Source organism: Lampris incognitus, chromosome 18 (assembly GCF_029633865.1).
Source record: "Lampris incognitus isolate fLamInc1 chromosome 18, fLamInc1.hap2, whole genome shotgun sequence".
NCBI classification, from domain to species: Eukaryota; Metazoa; Chordata; class Actinopteri; order Lampriformes; family Lampridae; genus Lampris; species Lampris incognitus.
Window position 1 is genome coordinate 13,506,403 of NC_079228.1, and position 22,712 is coordinate 13,529,114.

Below are 22,712 nucleotides of genomic sequence, written 5' to 3' on the forward strand. Positions count from 1 at the left end.
CTCAGACGAGCCGAAACAGAGCCGGGGGTTTGATATTTGTGACGAGGCAGAAAACGTCGGCTTTTGTGTGGTTCTGGGCTCTCACCCCCCCAACTCGGTCCGACTGACTGCAGGGTTAAGGATCGAATGACAATTTCGCTCACCTCTTCTGTTGAAAGGGATGATATAATCTTGACAATTTCTCCCATCTCATCCCTTCTCTCTCCGATTCTCCTGCCACCTCATAGACAACCATGGTGTCATTAGAGGGTCTTTCCAAGGTGGTGGACCCCTCCCAGCTGACGGCAGACTTCGAGGGCAGCCTGGACTACAACCATGAAGAGTGGATAGAGGTGAGATACGCCCACCCATCAGTCAGTCTGTCAGTCATTAAGGTCTGTGCGTGGTTATCTTTAGATCTGTCCATCCTGGAGATCCTTGTGAGGGTCACACACCAAGCCAAAGAGGTCATGATCAGAAACCACACATAGCAAAACAGTTGGGATGCCATCAATGGCTGGCAGATGTAGTAAAATTGGTTGAAAAAAATAAGTAGTAGTAACAGCAGCAAGCTTTAGCTTTCTTTCCAGAGATGGTTGGTTGGTAGAAGGTGGAGTTAACAGTCCCAACCCACCAAACACAATTACTTAAACGACAGTGTTGGTTGAAGCTACGTTCAGGAGGCCTGATCCAGATCTTTCTCTTTCATGGCCCAGGTGCGAGTCGCTTTCGAGGAGTTCTCGGGCCATGCCAGCCAAATGCTGGCCCGCCTGGAGGAGATGCAGGAGACGGTGGCAAAGAAAGATTTCCCCCAGGACCTGGAAGGAGCCAGGAGAATGATAGAGGAACACGCCACGCTGAAGAAGAAAGTCATTAAAGCCCCTATAGAGGAGCTCGACACCGAGGGTCAGAGGTACACTCGCTCTCACACACATACACACACTGAGGGGAAGGGCAGTGGTTGTGTTACTGAGACAAAAAAAAGTAGGATCTTAACACCAAAGTCAACATTATGCGCGGTATAACTTCCAGAGACTCCCATTCTATACTACAACCGGGGTGCCCATACATCCTCAAAAACCGGAAAATGTAAAGACGAGTTTTCCAGTCTTGGAAAATGATTAAATAGATCAAATGTCCTGGAAATATTATAAGGTCATTGAAAATTGTAAAGTTGGGTTATAAAGTATTTCGTCCAAATAAGAGGCCGTATTTTTAGTGTAGTTTTTTAACTGAGATTGCATATTTTTAGCCATATTTTTAGCTACTGCAGTGTCATGTTGCTGGTTGAAGTTTGGCGAGTATATTTGGTGACCAGCAAAGTTACACAGTCCATTTAGAGACAGCTGAGGCATCCACGGATGGTTAATACTGAATGATATGACCGGTCATGTATGTCCAAGTAAAAGTCAGGGAAAATGAGTTCCTGTAAAGAGTGGGAACACCGCCTCACAATTTATTTCCTGTTTCTATGATCCACTGTAACTAACAGCATTAGCTATAATCGCTGTGGCTAACGCTATTACCAAAGGGGCCGCTAACAAGCTAGCCTCCCTTCTCACCTTCCTTCTCATCTATGTCCAAATCCCAGGCTGCTTCAGCGTATCCAGAGCAGCGAGTCTAACTCCAACCGCAATGGAGGAGGCGGCGGCGGCGGCGGCAGGGTGTGCAACGCCGACACCCAGGGCCTGGTTCCCAGAATCACCCAGCTGCTGGACAAGCTTCACTCCACCAGGCAGCACCTGCACCAGGCCTGGCACGTCAGGAAGCTTCAGCTGGACCAGTGCTTCCAGCTACGCCTCTTTGAGCAGGATGCTGAGAAGGTGTGTGTGTGTGTAGGGGGGGGGGTTAGGTTTGTGTAAGTCAGGGATTTTGGGCGTGCAAGGACACAGAGGAGGGGGGCGGGTACATGGATGGCATGGGGATGCGGGAAAGCACGACTGGGAGTGACTTAAACGGCTGCTTCGCCGCAAACGGCTACAAGGCATGCAGCCTAGCTGGAGGCAGCCGCTGAATGCAACGCGAAATGGAAAGAGACGGAGCGAGATACACAGCGGAGTTGAAAGATCTGCATTTGACTGAGTGGAATAGAACATTGCAGTAACAGAGAGAGAGAGAGAGCCTTAGGAGATGAGGGGGGAGAGAGAGCTGCAGTCTTGGTCAGACTGCAGTCGTAGAAGCTTGTTGCTAGGACACATGGCCACGAATTCTCGCAGTGAGCCTGAGAGAATTCTCTTTTTAGAGGCAGTCTATCTCCTTGTTCTGGCCTGGAAAGACGATATCTATCTACACACCACACACACACACTGCAGCGCAGACAAGCACACTCAAGATTTTACCCACATGCCTAAGTGGTGGCAGTTTGTTTGTACATGTTCCTGCACTGAACTGTGACAGCTGGCGTTTTGCCCGTGCCTTCGTGTATGTTTTTGTTTAGCTGGCCTAACATTTTGTTTCTGTTTGTGCGTGTGTGTGTGTGTGTGCACGTGTGTACCCGCTTGCCTCAGATGTTTGACTGGATCATGCACAACAAGGGTCTCTTCCTGGCAAGCTACACAGAGATTGGCAACAACCACCCCCACGCCATGGAGCTGCAAACCCAACACAACCACTTTGCAATGAACTGCATGGTAAGGCGCACGCACACTCACACAGCCCACTACACAAACACACAGTGGTGCATTTTCGCCCACTTGAGCCATCGAGCACTTGCTCTGTGCTGTATAATCACAGAGTTGGTGCACTTAGAATGAACCTCGCACACTGTGTGTTGTCGGGCGCTGGTTTGCTCTTGTGTGGGTCTGTGCTGTATGTGTGAGTTAGGTGCAGCACCACTAGGTATTAGGTAATCCTATTTTTTTCTTCTCTATAGCCAGCCTTACGTAACTTTGATTATGAAACTGTTTGGAAGGGGAATCAATCTCGCCGCTAGAATTGGCTGCGCCGCACTCTCCAGACAAGAACTGATGGTGATTGTCAGCTCTGCACCACATTTCAGTGTTCGACTCCCCCAGCCTCCACTCTGGTGCTCTCATTCTCCCTTCGTCTTTCGTTATGGTTGCCTCGTCAGTCTCACCTGGGGGTTTTTCTTTTTCTCTCTTCCTCACCCTCCTCCCAATCTATTCGCTTTTTCCTCTCGATCCCGGACCCAATTACCCCCATTCTTCTGTTTCTTTCTAACCATACATGTGTTCTGTCCCCCCTCCCCCACCCTCCCGACCGCATAGAACGTGTACGTGAACATTAACCGGATCATGTCGGTTGGGAACCGCCTGCTAGAGTCGGGTCACTACGCCTCCCAGCAGATCAAGCAGATCTCAGGTCAGCTGGAGCAGGAGTGGAAGGCATTCGCCGCAGCGCTGGACGAGCGCAGTACGCTGCTGGAGATGTCCGCCAGCTTCCATCAGAAGTGTGACCAGGTGAGTCAGTCATGGGACACACCTCTGCAAACATGCAGGCTTTTGGGATCCGCATTTGTCAGCATTGCTGTGCGGGATGCGACCAGGTGGGGAAAATAAATCCAGGTTTTTGAAAACACTGGGGCAAAAAATTGTCTTGAAAAGTTGGAAACCGTTGTTTCAGATACCCAATACCTGCAAGTGTACAGAGGTGTTGACCCTCTATGTGGTCTGACATGGTTTATGAATTATACTTCATTACATGTTGTGTGTGTATATTCTTTGGTGTGAAGCGTGATCTTCAGTTTTGGAGGGACATTTCCTAGTTTACAGTTACATTATCTTATCTTGACCGTCGATATTCTTCAGTATCCGTCATGTTTAACACCAAGTGAGAGATCGAATCCAGTCGGAGATAATCTGAGAACAGAACAGAGAACTTTGAAACGGAAACTGCATAGAAAACATCCACATGGTTCAAGGAAAGGATCTATTTTTTTGGTCTGGACACTGAAATTTTGACAATCTATGTCCAGATATCGACCTTATCTAATTCTTGCCTAATTTAAATCTTGTCTTGTATCAGAGTGTTTTTTTTTTCTTTCTCTTTTTTTTTGTATTTCTTTTTGGGAGCAAGATGGAAAAAGAACTCAAACGAGCATGGAAAAAATTCCCAAGATGCATCACCCCCCACCCCCCCACCCCCAAACTCCAATGGGCTCCATTGGAAAAACAGATCTGAATACCATTTCTAAAACGGTTCTATTATTAGAAGTCTTGCACGCTATTTTGGTATTAGAAAGGAAGATTGATCTACTATGATGCCGATGTTGACATCAAGTCAAGTTTGGTTGGACTTTGGAATCGGGCGGACACAATCTTGGTTAATGTTGGACTTAGTTTCATTTTTATAGACTGCAGTCACACAAATCCCACACGTCGGGGAAGGCGTGGGCTGAGTAGTAATCACTTCAACGATGTATACGCAGTTAAATCTATTAATACGCTTAGGCCATTAGCTATATATTACATAAGTATATGCAGTTGTGAGAGTAAAGCATTTATCTGTATATATTTTACTGTGTGCTCATTAGCTGTGCAACTATGGGATAATGAACGGCTGTACACACACACACACACACACACACACACACACACACACACACACACACACACACACACACACACACACACACACACACACACGCACACACATGCAGAATTCCAACTACTGGGGAGTGTTTGTGGGTTGACTTTTCCAACCCGGAATACTGCTGTCATCAGACCGGCCTTTCATGTTTGAGAGTTGAAATAGAAACGGGCCTTTTTTTTTCCAGGGATTTCAACCAAAGCCTCTCTGCTTGCACACACACACACACACACACACACACACACACACACACACACAACCTTGTTTTCCACTTTCCGCTATTCATCTGTTATCTTCTTCTTTTTTTATCCTGGTGGAAAGTTCAAAAGGCAGTACCGATGTGGCAATGTCTCTTTGTGCCGTCCCTATTTATTATTCATTGTTTACTTCCCCTCCCATAGGGGACGGAGGGAAGGCTCTAGGAACTCACCACAGGCATGGTAATGAGGGTCACAGTCAGCCACGTGCACACACAAGTCTCCCTGAAATGTCTGGGTTTTTCAGCTAAACTTAAAGGAAAGTCTACATGGTTAAGGCAACTGGTTTTACTCCGGCGTTTATGACTCATGCATGACTCATAAGATGATCTTATAAACCTTGTCCCATCCTATGTATTTTTTTTTAAAAGCTTTACATTGAAGTAAAGTTGCAATTTGTCTGTGTGTGTTTGTTTCTCCAGTATATGAGTAACGTTGACTCATGGTGCAAAGCGTGCGGTGAGGTGGATTTGCCCTCCGAGCTTCAAGACCTGGAAGATGCCATACACCACCACCAAGGCCTATATGAACACATAACCGCCGCATACTCTGAGGTAACATACGTACGTCCACATCATCTTCAGACAGCAGCTGTTTTCACACGGTGCGGCGGGGTCATTTGCCCCCGTTCCCTGTCAGTGAGAGCGTGACAGATGTTTGTGGGGCTAATTTGACAGACAAGGTCGTGCAGATGAAGGAAAATTATTGAGTAGGTGATGCAAGTAGAATAGGTTTCACTTAAATGAATTCAACGCCGTTTCCTCTGTGACCATTTACTTTTAATAGCCTTTAGCATCACTCGATGGACCAGGTAGGCACAGTGGTCAGCACTGTCGCCTCACAGCAAGAAGGTCCTGGGTTCGAACCCCAGGGTTGCCCAACCTTGGGGGTCGTCTCAGGTCGTCCTGTGTGGAGTTTGCATGTTCTCCCCGTGTCTGTGGAGGGTTTTCTCCAGGTGCTCCGCTTTCCCCCACCATCAGAAAAAAAAGACATGCATGTTAGGGTTAATACTCCTGTCTGTGCCCCTGACCGAGACATGGCAAGACAAACTGGAGTTGGCCCCCAGGTGCTGCACGGCAGCTAGCCGCTGCTCCTAGCTGCACATGTAGGATGGGTTAAGTGCAGAGCAGAATTTCCCTACAGGGATTGTTAACGTATATCCAAATCAAAAAAAAAAAATCAAAGATCAAGCGAGCTAACAACATAGCACGCAAATAAATGGCAATATGCCTGCCTTGGTGAATGTTAGCTAACTCGTGTATGTCTATGTATTGTGACTGCAATAACTGTCTTGCTATCCTGGAGCAAAACAGACCTCCAGGGCGTAGCGCTGCACAACAATCCCCCCCAGCCATTTGTGAAATCAGCTGTAATCTTCAGCACAGTACACAAGTGTTGTGTTTTTTGGTGTGTTGCCACCCATTTAACAGCCGCCGCTTTGTTCTCCTCCCTCAGGTGAGCCAGGATGGCAAAGCCCTGTTAGATAAGCTGCAGCGACCTTTGACCCCAGGCAGCGCGGATTCACTGACAGCATCCGCTAACTACTCCAAGGCGGTGCACCATGTCCTGGACATCATCCATGAGGTGCTGCATCACCAGAGACAGCTGGAGAACATCTGGCAGCACCGCAAGGTCCGCCTGCACCAGCGCCTGCAGCTGTGTGTCTTCCAGCAGGATGTCCAGCAGGTAGACACAGGCACGCACCAACAGACACAGTTACACTTAATTGTACATCGGTCCTGCAGCACGTTCTGATGCCAGTTCCTGTTGGAGTAACAGCGTTTTTAGTATGTGGTGAGCAGGGCTGCCAGTAATTAGGCTGCAACAGTGTAGCAACACACCTGCATTCATGCTAGGCCTCAGGTTTGATTCTGGCAACCACCTTTTTTATCCTTGAGCAGTGCTGAACCCCTACCTGCTTTTCCACGGTGACTCACTCATCCTAAGAATGTAGACTTAAAGCCCAAGTCAGGTTTCTTTGAATAGATAATTTTGCAGTTAAAAACAAATCTTACATGTAAGCCGATGGTAAAAGGCTGTAATACGAAGAAAAGGTGACACCATGTGCCAGAGGAAAGGAGTTTCCTAAATGTCTGCATGGCCTCTGACACAGTAGCTGTCGTTTATCCGGATACACGCTATTTGTTTCAGTAACTGTGAAGAAAGTTGGACAGCGTAAAGAGAAGTGTGAATGGGGAGACTGTATAAAGCTTTTCTCTCCTCATCTTTCACCCTCTGCTGATTGTAACCAGCAGACATGCCTCAGCTCTGAACCCTGGAGCTCCCCCTTGTGGCTGCTCAATGCCCTCTGTCCATCCCACTCTATGGATGTGTTTGGTTTCGAACAGGTGCTGGACTGGATAGAAAACCACGGTGAGGCCTTCCTCAGCAAACACACTGGAGTCGGAAAGTCGCTGCACCGAGCACGCGCGCTTCAGAAACGCCACGAAGACTTTGAGGAAGTGGCGCAGGTAGTTTATTTTCTGTTTTATTTTTGTCCTCCATTTCATCTTTCTCTTCCTCTATCTCACTAGACCCCTTCTCTGTGTCCTTGCACTTGATATCAGATAGCTCCTCTGCATATTTTGTCTGTACCGTCTCCCTGCCTCCTCCTCCTCTCTCTTTACTCTGCACTCTTTCTCTGCGTATTTTGCCGTAGTTATTCCACCTCTCTCCGTCTCTCTCTCTCTCTTTCTCCGTCTCTCTCTACATCCTCTCCGCGGAGTAGAACACGTACACCAATGCAGACAAGCTGCTGGAGGCGGCGGAGCAACTGGCCCAGACGGGGGAGTGTGACCCGGAGGAGATCTACCAGGCCGCCCACCAGCTGGAGGACCGCATTCAGGACTTTGTGCGGCGTGTAGAACAGCGTAAGGTGCTCCTGGACATGTCTGTCGCCTTCCACACAAACGTCAAAGAGGTAGGTGTAGTAGGTGCAGTGTAAGGTCTTACAGGATCTACTTATCCCCCCCAACCCCCCAAAAAAAGAAGAAGAAGAAGACAAATCACGGACAGATGAAGTGAAATTTGTGCATTTCTGTTTGAACACGGTATGGGGTGGATACATAGTTGTTGTGCCTTTGTCACTGGATTTATTGTCCTTGCAGGGTTTACTGGTCATCACAGATAGGCTTGTTACAGTGGACTACGTTTTGTGCCATTCAGTTATTTGAGCAGCAATGGTAGTAAAAAAAAAAAGGCATCATCAGTATGTTGCTTCAAAATAAAAGCACCTATTGTCTTTATTTATGCATGCTCAATAATCCAGGTAAGGAAATCATAGAAAGTTGAATCAGTTCATCCTGGCACAACGTTTATTGACAAATACGTTTCATCACTCATCTAAGTGACCTCTTCAGTCTCAACTGACTGCAGGTATCCCCCCTCCTTATAAACAATACAGTGACGTAACAACCAAAACTAACGATTGGTTTCATATGCCAATTGCCATGACCATTAACTAGAGCTACAGTGGCCATGTGTACTATTTATAGAGAATTTGGGAATGTTTGCAATCACAGCATTGTAAGATGGTGACAGATGTACTCTTACCCCCCCCCCCCAGTTCAGAGATGGTCGTTCCCTCTTCATATAGATGGCCTCTTTGACTCCCCATTCAAACCAGCGTTCCTCCCTATGAGGATGTGCACCTCCTCATCCTTGAAAGAGTGGCCACTGGTCTGTAGATGGGTGTAGACTGCGGAGTCCTGGCCTGACGCGTTAGCATGTTTGTGTTGTGCCATCCCCTTGGCCAGTGTCTGTTTAGTATCCCCGATGTACAAGTCATGGCAATCCTCCCGGCACTTAACAGCGTACACTATATTGCTCTGTGCTGGGGGACCCGATCCTTGGGGTGGACCAATTTCTGGTGCAGCGCGTTTTGGAGTTTCAAAGCAACTGAGATGCGGTGTTTGGGAAAATACGCGTCTCAACTGTTCCGACGTTCCCGCCACATACAGAATCACCACTGGTTTACGCCTAGGCAGCTGTTGTCCTCCTCTCCTTGATCAGCTGATGCACTGTTTGGGCGTCTTCCAGGCTTTGACAAACACCCAGTTAGGATAACCACACTTAACCAGGGCCTGTTTAATGTGGGATTTCTCCCCTTCCCCGGCTGCTGTGTTGGTGGGGACGTTGTCAGCTCGGTGGTACAGCGTCCTGATGACTCCTAGTTTGTGCTCCAGTGGATGATGAGAGTCAAACCTTAAGTACTGATCAGTATGTGTTGGTTTACGGTAAACATCAACAATCAAATGTCCCCCGTCACCAATTGCAATTTCACAGTCTTAAGAAGGCTAACCTGTCATTTTCCACATCCTCCCTGGTGAACTTGATATGGTTGTCCACAGAGTTAATGTGGTTGGTGAAATGTGATACATCCTGAAATTTAATTTTAACCCAGGTGACGTCCACAAATCTGAACCAATGGCTAGGTGGTGTCCCGGGATAGGACTCCTCCATATACAAGTTGGCGACTGTAGTTGAAACAGGGGAACCCGTAGCACACCCATGCATTGGTGATGGAGGACAGCCGCAGTGTACACCCATCTACAGGCCCGTGGCCACTCTTTTTCAAGGATGAGGATGTGCACATCAACGTGTCTGGTGTGCTGCCCGCTAATCGACCACAGTATATAAGAGTCCGTGTCATTGTCCAGCTGTGTGATGTCACTTGCTTGTACAGTCTCGCACAAGTGGAGATGTTTCTGAGCTGTAAGTGTCTTTTTGCAATATGATGAAAGAGATTCGCAATGGAAGGCCTGGCAACTCTCCTCACTGGCAAAAGACAGTAATACTGGTCATCAGCAGTACTGAAGGGTAGCCTCAGCAGATTTTAAATGGTACCACTGTGACAATTAATCTGAAAGATGTGCTCTTACCATGACGTCATTTGTCAGTGTTTTCTGTTTGTCATTCAACAAAAACAGTGCAATCATTGAGGAAATCTCAAAATAGCCGATAGAATATTATCACGAAAATAACTGTGTGTGTGTCCGCGATCACGCACGCACTTGTGCATCTGATCCTCCCCCAGCTGTGGACGTGGTTGGAGGAGCTGCAGAAGGAGCTGCTGGATGATGTGTATGCTGAGTCAGTGGAGGCTGTCCAGGACTTGATCAAACGCTTCGGCCAGCAACAGCAGACTACGCTGCAGTTCACCGTCAACGTCATCAAGGAGGGAGAAGACCTCATCCAGCAGCTCAGGTAATGCCATGGACATGCACGTACAAATGCATACATGTACTACATACATCCATCCATCCATTATCCAAGCCGCTTATCCTGCTCTCAGGGTCGCAGGGATGCTGGAGCCTATCCCAGCAGTCATTGGGCGGCAGGCAGGGAGACACCCTGGACAGGCCGCCAGGCCATCACACAGGGCCGACACACACATTCATACCTAGGGGCAATTTAGTACGGCCGATTCACCTGACCTACATGTCTTTGGACTGTGGGAGGAAACCAGAGCACAGAGCATGCAAACTCCACACAGAGGACGACCCGATACGACCCTCAAGGTTGGACTACCCCGGGGCTCGAACCCAGGACCTTCTTGCTGTGAGGGGACCGCGCTAACCACTGCCCCACCGTGCTGCCCATACTACATACACACATCTATATATATATAAAGCAAGAGTGTATGTTTATATGTTCGCTTAAAACTCCAGAAATACTCATTGTAGAACAAAAATAAAGGTATCTTTAGAATCAGCACTTTCCAAGGATTGCATAGTTCGAAAAATATTTAAAAAACCAAGTAAAAATTTTGATTTATTTGCGAAAGAGGCATTCCAACGATGCTTTGTGGAGACTTCTGGCAAATCCTTCCCGTGGTCAAGGGAGGCACTACACCTAACATTGTCAATGCTAGCCTGAAGGCACGCAACGTGGTTTACCCTGAGGCGCTTGCACACTGAGCGATTAATATACACACTGGCAAAGAAGCTTGATGAATGAATTGAAAAAACAAACATAAATGCTGTCTCCTCTCCCATACATATCTCACCGATTGTTCTTCAAAGTCAGCATATGTGTGTTGCACAGACTCCCTCACACGCCTTGTGTATCTCTCTCTTCATATATCAAATTGCTCTTCGAAGTTGATGGGGGTGTTGAACCTCCTTATTGGCTTTTCTCTCTGTACCATTACGCGGGTAGCCCTTGAAATCCAGTCTCCTTTCAAATACATAGCAAGTAAACCCGGCCCCACGAACGAAACCCAAACAGTCATCCTCGTCATATCGGCCAGGAGGCCTTAGAAGGATCGCAGTTGGTTAAAAAAAAAAAGAAAGAAAGAAAGAAAGAAAAAAGTCAGGCAGTAATTAGATGAGGTGAGAGAGAGAGAAAGGAGCAGGCACACCCAGAGAGTGGGCAGAGGGCTGAGTTGGACGACCTGCAGAGAGGGATTAGAGTGCCAGAGAGAGAGAAGACGGATGGAGAGAGGAGGTGTTGGAGAGGTGTGTGGAAGTTGACTGCTCTGACCCCTCCCTTGCGAGCTCTATTTTTATAAAGGTTGTCCCAGCCCCTGCGCACTCATCCTCTCCATCCATCTTTCTCTCTCTCTTGCTCTCTCGCTCTCTCACACACACACTCAGTCTTTCTCTCTTTCTCTCACCCCCTTCCTCCTCCCTAGTGTATTGGCTCCACAGTGTATTCTTACATAAGGCCTGCTTTCATAAGAGCATAGCTAATTGTGTGGCTGTAACCCTCAGGAGGTGTGTGTGTGTGTGTGTGTGTGTGTGTGTGTGTGTGTGTGTGTGTGTGTGTGTGTGTGTGTTGGAGCATTCCAGTGTGTGTATTTATGCGTGCGACCGAATCTGTCATGCCAAATAATCAACCAAACCCAGTCAAAATCTGCATGACCTCCGGTGTCATTGTTCACTATTTGACTCCTAACTCTTTTGTTTTTTGTGCCTGTGTGCGTCATCATGTGTGTGTGTGTGTACTTTTTTGTGTGCTTGCGTGCTTCATCGTGTGTGTGTGTTCCTGTCATACCGATTAATTAGCCAAGTCCAAAATCTATATGGCCTTTTGGGATTGTACCTCGACCTGTGTGAGCTTATGCGCGGGTCTGTGTTTTGCCCTGTCAGGGACTCGGCCATCTCCAGCAACAAGACGCCGCACAACAGTTCCATCAACCACATCGAGAGCGTCCTGCAGCAGCTGGATGAGGCCCAGGCCCAGATGGAGGAGCTCTTCCAGGAGAGGAAGATCAAACTGGAGCTATTTCTCCAGCTTCGCATCTTTGAGAGGGACGCCATCGACGTGAGTCGGCCTCAGGGGTTGCGGGGAGGTGCATGTGTGTGTTTGTGTGTTTATACAGGTGAATAAGTAGCTGGTTGTGCTTGTGGTGTGGTTGCAGTAATGTATTCAGTTTCTTTTCACCCCAATTGTACTTGGCCAATTACATTACCCCACTCTTCCAAGCCGTCCCGGTCACTGCTCCACCCCCTCTGCTGATCCAGGGAGGGCTGCAGACTACCACATGCCTCCTCCGATACATGTGGAGTCACCAGCCGCTTCTTTTCACCTGACACTGAGGAGTTTCCCCAGGGGGACATAGCGCATGGGAGGATCACGCTATTCCCCCCAGTTCCCCCTCCCCCCTAAACAGGCGCCCCGACCAACCAGAGGAGGCGAAAGGGTAGTGACAAGGACACATACCCACATCCGGCTTCCAACCCACAGACACGGCCAATTGTGTCTGTAGGGACACCCGACCAAGCCAGAGGTAACACAGGGATTCAAACCGGCGAGCCCCGTGTTGGTAGGCAACAGAATAGACCACCATATGTTTGATATTAACAGGGAATCAAATTACTCCCTGTAATGTCAAAGGGTCGCTTGGACTGCCTATCCTGTTGAGAATCAGCACACAGTCCGTGGCCGTCTTCAGCCAGAGACAGGCTTTGCCTTCAGTTTCAGCTCGTTGTTGACATTAGCCAGCCCAGAAGATGACCCCTCCTCGTCCTTGTCTCAGAGGTTAGAGAATGCAGTCTAGGGACGCTCACAGACAGGAGAGGAAGTAAGTGCGATATCATCGAAATATGTATGACGTTAGGAAGTCCTGAGGCTAACATGTTAGCAAACACCTGCATAGTTACACATCCACGAGAAATAGAGCAGCATTCCTTAAGGTTTGAATGCCCTGCGAATATTATCTAGTTGAAATAACTGATCGCGAGGATGTTGTTTGTCACACTTTGGCCACCGTAGAGACAGGAAGGGAGTGGTGACGAGCAGCTTTGGCCGGAAACGTGGTTTATTGTAATCATGCAAGCGTATGCAAAGTGTTTGTGCCCTTTTTGTGTGACCAGAGGTTGAAAAAGTTTATCCGCTAGGCAATGTTTCACCCTCCGTCCGTATGTATTAGGACACTGGATGTAAACTAGTGGTTCTGCCTGTAGTATACTGTGCCCACGGTTTGTGTAGGTATTGCACCTTGCAGACACAAAGCGTAATGTTGGAGGATGTTCACTAACAACACTCTGAACCACTGTACGCTGTGTGTGACAGCGGTCTTGCGTACGTGTAAGCGTAATTAAAATAAAGTATGTTTTTTGGGGCGTCTGGGTAGCGTGGCAGTCTATTCCGTTGCCTACCAACACGGGCATTGCCGGATCGAATCCCCGTGTTACCTCCGGCTTGGTCGGGCATCCCTACAGACACAATAGCCGTGTCTGCGGGTGGGAAGCTGGATGTGGGTATGTGTCCTGGTCGCTGCACTAGCGCCTCCTCTGGTCGGTCAGGGTGCCTGTTGGGGGGGGGGGGGGCTGGGGAGAATAGCGTGATTCCCCCATGCTCTACTACCCCCTGGTGAAACTTCTCACTGTCAGGTGAAAAGAAGCAGCTGGCGACTCCACATGAATCGGAGGAGGCATGTGGTAGTCTGCAGCCCTCCCCAGATCGACAGAGGGGCTGGAGCAGCGACCGGGACAGCTCAGAAGAGTGGGGCAATTGGCTGGCTACACCTGGGGAGAAAAGGGGGGGGGGGGTCCACCTTAAAAGTGTGTTTTTTGCCTTGGCTGTGTGTTTTGGAATATCTGTAGCAGTACCGTCTGATGTCTAGCGGTGCAGGTTTAAATTCCATTCAAGAAGAGGCAGATTTTTCATTATCAGTAATCTACATTTGCTTGAAACGGACTTTAGATCAAGAAATAATTGTGTTTCTTAGATGTAAATGCCTGGTTAAAGGTGCTGTATACGACATTCACCAGCATCCCACTCCAAACAAAACAAACCTCTCCCCTCCTTTCGCGTTCTTCGCTATTTCGTTGGTTGGAATATTGATTTTTACAATATAAAGCTATTTTATTAACATTAGTTACATATTCAGCTTGTTAAGGAGCTATTTCTTCAATCTGCCAAGTGACTTAAATCCATGTAACGTGATTATTAGCTTGCTAGTTATCCTGCTAACACTAGCTACATCACATGCAATAACATGCACATGGATACACTAACATGCGATGTGGTCGGACCAGCAGAACAGAAAAACTGGCATTACACCCCACACAGAGGGGGTGTGACTTCATCCTCTGCTCAGGACGCCATCATGCCACCATCTCTTCACATAGCAAGTAGTTTTTGCTGCTTTATTAATGTTCTAAATCTCATATATAGCACCAAGTCCCCTTCCTCTGGAGACACTTGTGCCACCTACTGGGCAACAGTGGGAATCCCATCAGAGTTTTTCTCGCCCAAGTTTCCACTTCTTTTTATCCCTATTTTCCAAATTAGTTAAAGTTTGAAAAAAAGGAAAACTAAAGCCTATAGAATTGCCCAACTCATTTTGATAAGGCAAAAAAAAAGAAAAGAAAATGGCTTACAATGGCTATGTCTCTTCAGATTATCTCGGACCTGGAGTCATGGAACGAGGAGCTGACGGGCCAGATGAATGAGTTTGACACGGAGGACTTGACGCTGGCCGAGCAGAGGCTCCAGCACCACGCCGACAAGGCGCTCACCATGAACAACCTCACCTTCGATGTCATCCATCAGGGCCAGGAGCTGCTACAGTATGTCAATGAAGTGCAGGCCTCTGGTGAGTGCACATCCTTACTGACATACTTCTACTGTTAGACGGATGATGTGTGCAGAGATGTTGTGCCCTGTTATGTACACACTTTGTGTGTATCCTCTATCACTATGACACCGGCGACCACTAGTGATTTGTTTGCCATATGTTGTAAAATAGAGCTGAATGGGTGTACTCCAACATACTGCTTGCGTCTCTGCTTGTCAGCAGTTGCATGTCATGTCATTTACCAACCTTTCTCGCTGCTTAAAAAAGTACAGAATTTAATTTTGTCCTTCAACTCTTTTTGAAGTGGAGCAGGACTTAAGTTGGCGTTCAAGTTGCATGCAGTGAAAAACAACACTTACGTACTGGAAAGCTTAGATTTAGCAGCGGCTGATTTTTAAACTGACTCCACCGCTTCTCTCTCTCTCTCTCTCTCTCTCTCTCCCACTTTCTCTTGCTCTCCCAAGGTGTGGAGCTGCTGTGCGACAGGGACGTGGACATGGCCACGCGAGTTCAAGACCTGCTGGAATTCCTTCACGAGAAGCAGCAGGAGCTGGACCTGGCGGCTGAGCAGCATCGCAGGCACCTGGAGCAGTGCGTCCAGCTAAGGCACCTGCAGGCTGAGGTCAAACAGGTGAGTGTGAGGAGCCGTACAAGCCGTAATACATTCTGGCCCTCTCACACACATACATTCTCCTATCACATATATAGTATGTATTCACTCTCACACACTTACAGTCTCCTTTCACATACATATATTTTATATATACATGTATACATTTTATATGTACACATATAATATTAAATGTACACATTGACTGCATGTGCATAAGAGCAAAATGTATGAATGTGTGCGATAAAAATATATGAATAAGAGAGCAATTGTATGAATATGTGTGACGGTGAAAATGCATAAATGTGTAGGTGAAAATATATTGAATGTGTGAGTTAAAATATATAAATATGAGAATGTGTATATGTGTGTGTGAGAGAGAGAGAGAGAGAGTGAAAATATATGTATGTGAAAGGAGAATGTATGTATATGAGAGGGCCAGAATATATTATGGCTTGTATGGCCCCTCATAGAGGAGGCATATATATATATGTGTGTGTGTGTATGTGTGTGTGGTAACCAGAGATGTATATGTGTATATATGTATGTGTGTGTGTATATATATATATATATATATATATATGTATATATATGTATGTGTGTGTGTGTATATACACACACACACAAAACCTGTAAGTTCTGGGCAGCCCCTGCCCAGTTTCATTGACAGTGAGTGTAGAGGACGTTACCATACAGATGTCCCCCTCTCTCCCTGTCTGTCCAGGTCCTGGGATGGATCCGTAATGGGGAGTCGATGCTGAACGCTGGTCTGATCACAGCCAGCTCCCTCCAGGAAGCCGAACAGCTCCAGAGAGAGCATGAGCAGTTCCAGCATGCCATTGAGGTGAGAGTGTGTGTCTTTCACCTCTGGACTTCCTCTTTTATACCTTGCTGGAGCTCATAGGCCTGTCATGAGCATTCATAGCCATCTTCTATAAACAAGTACATCTTGTGAGAAAAATCTCACATTCAAAAGTTCAACTTTTTTTATCAGTCTTTTGAAATGTTTTCAGAATGGGGTTTCACAGGTCATAAAACTCAACGTGTCATAAATTACCCTATAAACATTGCTTTTGACTGAGAAAATGGAAAACTGCTCGAGTTTCTCTGGAAAGCAGAGATTGCAGAATAAATTCAAACTGAAACTTTTATGTCCATACATGGAATTTTGTCCTGGCTTCACTGCAGGAGAATCTTAAATCAGACAGGATACAAATTATGATACAAAATAATCACCAGATACACAAAAATAACAGAGATGGAAATCATGTAAGCACACACACACACACGCACACGTACATTTACAATTCCAGTTAAGTACATAAGTCAATATAACATTCATAACCTCCACCCCTCGCCTCCGTAGAAGACACACCAGAGTGCGCTGCAGGTACAGCAGAAGGCGGAGGCCCTGCTCCAAGCTAACCATTACGACATGGACCTGATCAGGGACTGCGCCGAAAGTGTGGCCTCCCACTGGCAGCAGCTCATGCTAAAGATGGAGGACCGCCTCAAGCTGGTCAATGCCTCTGTGGCCTTCTACAAGACCTCCGAGCAGGTAGGGGGCACTGTTACGATTCTTGTTTTCCAAATCACTTTGTCAGTGGTATACAATTATGGATCATATAACGTTCACGTATGCTCATGTTATCCTCTTTCAATGTGGTATTCTATAAATTGTGTAAACACAACATCCATTGCACGTTGTCCATCTTGGGAGAGAGATCCCTCCTCTGTTGCTCTCCCTGAGGTTTCTTCCTATTTTTTCTCCCTGTTAAAGGTTTTTTTTTTTTAGGGAGTTGTTCCTTATCTGATGCGAGTGTCTAAGGACAGGATGTTGTGTTGCTGTAAAGCCCCCTGAGGCAAATGTGTAATTTGTGATACTGGGCTATACAAATAAAATTGACTTGATTTTATTAAAATACAGAACAATATGCACTATTCTTCTCCGCACAGCAGTTGGTGTTTCATCCCACTATTCGTTTGAATAATGAGTTTAAATTGTGATGATCATGTAAAACAACACTTATTCGATGCCAAGCTGTGGTTCAGTGGGTCACTTTGCCTGAGTCCAGTCCTTTGAATCTGCCCACTCCACCGAGCTGACTGATTCTTCTGGTCTGGCATCATGACATGAAGCAGTGGTTTCTCGGTTGAAAAGGCAATCATCCAAAGAGCGCCACGGGGGGAGGGGCGGGACTCACAATTAGCCAGTCAGCCCTGCGGGCGAGACTCGCTCCGTTGTCAAGCTGTTGTCAAGTGTCAGACGGGATGTCTTCTCAATATCGCCCAACATCGTAGTTCGTTTTTACTACGCTCCACTCCACTCTTGAAACCCCGGCAGAACTAGTATGTTGGCATGGTTACACATCAGCGCCGACTTAAAAAGATGTTAGATTCAGGTGGATATGTTGGTCTCCAGTGATTGGTTACGGAAAACCGGACTCCCCTCCCCCATGGACATCGGTTACAGTGGCGGCAATGTTCAGACAGAAGATGGAAATGGAGCGTAACGAGTTCTGTCTGATGTCAGGCAATGGGTCACTAGAAACAAGGGGAAAAGTGTGTTGATAATGGGATTGTGGTCTTATAACTGTGTTTCTGCCCAGGTGTGCAGTGTTCTGGAGAGTCTGGAGCAGGAGTACAAGAGAGAGGAGGACTGGTGCGGAGGAGCTGACAAACTGGGGCCCAACTGTGAGACCGACCACGTCACCCCCATGATCAGCAAGCATCTGGAGCAGAAGGAGGCCTTCCTGAAGGTGCGGACATGACTGCATACAAAACACACACACATGAAAAGGCAGTCCATCTCTGCACACTCTGCACCACTCTTTCGAGCCTAACATTTGTGTGTGTGTGTTTGTTGTGTTTTGTTTGTTTGTTTCTCCCCAGGCTTGTACTCTGGCCAGGAGGAATGCAGACGTCTTCCTCAAGTACATGCACAGGAACAGCGTCAACATGCCAGGGATGTTGAGCCACGTCAAAGCGCCGGAACAGCAGGTCAAGAGTAAGTACTGAGCTCTACACAAAATATCAAATGTATGAGAAAGTGTACAAACACAACATTTCGTTGAAAAATTCACAAAATTTAAGAAGGAATTTTTTCCATTGTTTTAATAGCAGTAGCCAGTATGAAGTATTTTTTGATGAAGTCGACCAATGCCCTTTTTTGTTGGAAGTGTTAGTTGTCGATGTTGAAGCATTTGAATGTTAGCATTTCCAGGTATTGACAATACTTATTTGTGAGGTTAATGTTTTTGTGGTGCATGGTGTATTCAGATATTCTGAATGAGTTGCTGCAGAGAGAGAACCGTGTTCTCCACTTCTGGACCATGAGGAAACGTCGCCTGGACCAGTGTCAGCAGTATGTGGTGTTCGAACGCAGCGCCAAACAGGTATCCCAGCTCCAAAACCCGTACACACATGATGCTTGATTGCTTGTTCACCCAACTGTCAGCTAATTTACACACACATACGTACACATAGTATACTTACTCAAGTACTTATTTACTCCCGCCAGCTCACAAATATCACTCCATCACTTTTGCTCACACACTTCTGTTCAGGAAATTACTGGACACAGACCTGTATGCTGTAGGTATGCACACACGCTTTCTTTGTCATGTAATATGACCACATGTGTGTCCTGTGGTCTTGTTAGGCTCTGGAGTGGATCCACGACACTGGGGAGTTCTACCTGTCCACACACACCTCCACCGGCTCCAGCATCCACCACACCCAGGAGCTGCTCAAGGAGCATGAAGACTTCCACATCACAGCCAAGGTTCTTCTCTCTCCCTTGCCCCCCCCCCCTTGTCATCTGACATTTTTGCCATGTTAACCCCACCACTACAAAGAGAGGACGATGTGATCTGTGCCATCAGGATTGGTGTAAAATCAATCAAATATTTACCCTACATAGGACCACATATAAAAGTGGCCCAAACTGGAATTGAAAATATGTTTTTTCCCCCCAATTTATTTTACATTGCTCTAAAAAAATCTAATTTGACACATCAAGAATATATACACAAGTATGAATAGATACACACAAGTGCAGGTGAGGCTATGCTACACCGAGACTTCCCAACATAATATATTATCTACACATATATATAAGACTCACTGGATTATTTTGCTCCTTATTTGTTGAGCACTTTCCCTACCATTAACTGTTTCTTTTAGCAAAGTTTTTTTTTCTTCCCCCCTTACCGAACTCCAACTCTCTTAATAATTGTATCTGTGTCTCAGCAAACCAAAGAGCGTGTGAAGCTGCTGATCCAGTTGGCTGATGGCTTCTGTGATAAGGGCCACAGTCACGCTGTGGAGATCAAGAAATGGGTGACGGCTGTGGACAAGCGCTACCGCGATTTCTCCCTGCGCATGGACAAGTATCGATCCAGCCTGGAGAAGGCCCTTGGCATCTCCTCTGACTCCAACAAGGCGGTATGTTTGTGTGTGTGCACGTCTGTGTTTGTGTGTGTGAGTATTCATCCCTGCGATTGTGGAAGCTGAAAGCATCTTCGTTTAATAGATTGCTATTGAATTTCATTTGTCCCTCCTCTCTCTCTCTCTCTCTCTCTCTCTCTCTCTCTCTCTCTCTCTCTCTCTCTCTCTCTCACTCGCTCAGAGTAAGGATCTCCAGTTGGACATCATCCCAGCCACTGCTCCAGGGTCAGAGGTCAAGCTCAGGGATGCCGCCCACGAGCTGAACGAGGAGAAGCGCAAGTCGGCCCGCAGGAAGGAGTGCGTGTTATTCTGTCAGATGTACAGATGAGAGCATAACTGATAGAGGCTATCTACATATACTTTTAAAACAATATAGGGTGACCTGACAGTACATGGTACTCCCTCCCTCTCTCTGAAGCAGGGATCAGACTACACAATATTTTTGTCTTTCACGATGGTCACTATGTCAGATCAGGCAATCACAGGGCCATAAATTCTTGCCGTGTCTTGGCCGGTAGACTGGCAGCACTACAAATATGACCGCAACCAACCATCACGTGCTGCCTCTCACGATGTTGCTTAAGTTCATAGGTCATCGGGGAGGAGGGTCAAGAAATTGTCAGTCATGGCTACAAAAATGCTGTGTGTGATGCTGGTGGTCTTGTGTTCCGAAACGCCGTTGCGGCTAGTGCTACTGGGGGATGATAACCTAGCATAGCTTAACCAGCTACTCGCCGGATTGCTGAAGTGCCACTGCGATTTCTCGCCAACATTTAGTCTATCTTTTTGACTCCGTCATGGTCCTCCCTCGAGGAAATGTCAAAAAGGCAGGGGTGTTGTTGCAACTGCACAATGAACATTTCCTCAGTTTCATCTGACAGCAGCAACATCTGCTGCTGCTGCTTTCATCTGACAGCATCGTTCTCTCTTTGCCGTGTGTACATATGTGCACCAGACAGCACTCTGTCATCCTATTGGTCAACGTCAAGGAGCACGTCGTAGGAGTCATCAGACTAGGCAGGAAAGTACAAAAAATTCTGAAATGCTAGACTTTTCTGAGAGCTGTCATGGGGCGTCTGGGGCGTCCTGGACGCCACGTCGCTGTTCTTCGATTATGTCACACTACAACGGGGTAAAGATGCCCGATCGTCGTTCCCAACGTTCATAATCGGGCCCGACGCTGGAGATTTGTAGGCAACGACAAAATCGTGTCAAAATCGGGCTGAGATCCTGTAATCTGACGCTGGCATAAGAGGGAGAGAGTACCATGTACTGTAACACAAAGATCAAAGAGTATATCTTTGCCATTAATTTATAAGTTATCTCTGGACGAGAGGGTTGGCTCAATGCCTAAGACGTTATCGTAAGATGAACAGATTTGATGGTAATTGGCGCAAACGTAATTGCAAGGGGGGTAAGACCATAAAGCCCTGCTTATTCATGCTTTGTAGGCCAGCTGAAGTTAAGCTCGTCACCAGAATAATTAGACTATAAATGTATGTAGTAAATAGATGTTCAGAGTTTAAGTACCTCTTTCCATCTCTGCACCTGTACACACTACCTTCGTAAGTCTAGTGTAGTGTTGAGAACCGCTGCACCAGCACAAAGAGCAGTGGTGCACAACCTGCAGCCTCCACTCTTAACATCTGATGATTTCAGAGAAAGCAGACAGGAAGAGCAACACCGTTTGTATGTGCAAGTCATCATGGATTTGGTTTTAGCAAGTTATGGCCAGTTTCTAATCATGTTAAGTGACCTGGAGCTCTTTCATTATTCAGCAGACGGGGGAGCTGTCGGCACTGAAATGAAAAATAATGCAGAGCAACTTGATGGGGGCTCAATATGGACAATAGTGCAATAGTTCATATTTTTGTGCGTGTTTATGTGCTTCTAGGTTCATTATGGCCGAGCTGATTCAGACAGAGAAAGCCTACGTGCGAGACCTGCGGGAGTGCATGGATGTAAGTTTGTCTTCACACATGTAAAGTGTCCCAAAACATCAGACCATAAGACAACCCTGTAGAACAGATAAAACTCCAGTGAAACTTGGATCAAAAAACTTACACATTATGCAGTCTTGGACATCGTGCCATTCCTTATATGTGGTAGTTGCTGTGAAGAGAGTTGAATCATTAGAATCACGTGGCAGAATTGAGCCAGGTGCATACACATCAATACTGACCAAGCCCTTCTTACCTAGAAAAGAACAAATAAGATCTTGTTCAAAATAGAAAGGGTGAATTAATCCTTTCTAGCAGTTGTACATTTTGCTTATAATCTCTATCTTCCGATCTATATGTTCCTCCTCTCCGTGCAGACTTACCTGTGGGAGATGACCAGTGGAGTGGAGGAGATTCCGCCAGGGATCATCAACAAAGAACATATCATCTTCGGAAACATGCAGGACCTCTACGAGTTCCACCATAAGTAAGCCGAACACTGTGCAGTTGTAGTAAAAACATGGCGGTCTGTCGTACTGCAAGTACAGATGCACGTTTTGTCCTGAAATGAAATGGCGGCCCAACTGTGATGGCTCGGAAGAGTGGGCTGATTGACCGGGTACAACTGGGGAGGAAAAAAAAAAGGGGGGGGGTAAAAAAAAAACTTTATTAATTTCCTGAACATTTTAGAATGTAATTCATGATATCTTACTGTTGTTCCTTTCTTGTATCTTCTTGCCTTTTCTTATATAACTGTCTACTTCGTTGACAGCATCTTCCTCAAAGAGCTGGAGAAATATGAGCAGCTCCCTGAGGATGTGGGCCATTGCTTCGTCACCTGGGTAAGTGTTGTTCGTTCCCACCTGAATAACATCAGACCTATATGTGAACTTTCAATTCAG

The 22,712-nt window shown here is 46.7% G+C and overlaps 1 protein-coding gene across 3 annotated transcripts in view; it reads left to right on the forward strand.

Annotated features, from left to right (window-relative positions):
* LOC130128896 (triple functional domain protein) overlaps positions 1–22,712 on the forward strand; it is a 95,873-nt gene that overhangs the window by 46,356 nt on the left and 26,805 nt on the right. For all 3 annotated transcript variants that reach the window (XM_056298668.1, XM_056298669.1, XM_056298671.1), the window contains exons 6-29: positions 228–332; positions 696–892; positions 1,571–1,802; positions 2,487–2,609; positions 3,207–3,398; positions 5,207–5,338; positions 6,240–6,470; positions 7,133–7,255; positions 7,513–7,704; positions 9,820–9,989; positions 11,876–12,050; positions 14,634–14,829; positions 15,276–15,442; positions 16,146–16,265; positions 16,788–16,979; positions 18,031–18,180; positions 18,314–18,428; positions 18,701–18,816; positions 19,083–19,205; positions 19,673–19,867; positions 20,052–20,167; positions 21,765–21,831; positions 22,188–22,297; positions 22,583–22,652. In XM_056298668.1, coding sequence (XP_056154643.1) covers positions 228–332; positions 696–892; positions 1,571–1,802; positions 2,487–2,609; positions 3,207–3,398; positions 5,207–5,338; positions 6,240–6,470; positions 7,133–7,255; positions 7,513–7,704; positions 9,820–9,989; positions 11,876–12,050; positions 14,634–14,829; positions 15,276–15,442; positions 16,146–16,265; positions 16,788–16,979; positions 18,031–18,180; positions 18,314–18,428; positions 18,701–18,816; positions 19,083–19,205; positions 19,673–19,867; positions 20,052–20,167; positions 21,765–21,831; positions 22,188–22,297; positions 22,583–22,652 — 3,609 coding nt within the window. The remainder of the gene's footprint in view (positions 1–227; positions 333–695; positions 893–1,570; positions 1,803–2,486; positions 2,610–3,206; positions 3,399–5,206; positions 5,339–6,239; positions 6,471–7,132; positions 7,256–7,512; positions 7,705–9,819; positions 9,990–11,875; positions 12,051–14,633; positions 14,830–15,275; positions 15,443–16,145; positions 16,266–16,787; positions 16,980–18,030; positions 18,181–18,313; positions 18,429–18,700; positions 18,817–19,082; positions 19,206–19,672; positions 19,868–20,051; positions 20,168–21,764; positions 21,832–22,187; positions 22,298–22,582; positions 22,653–22,712) is intronic.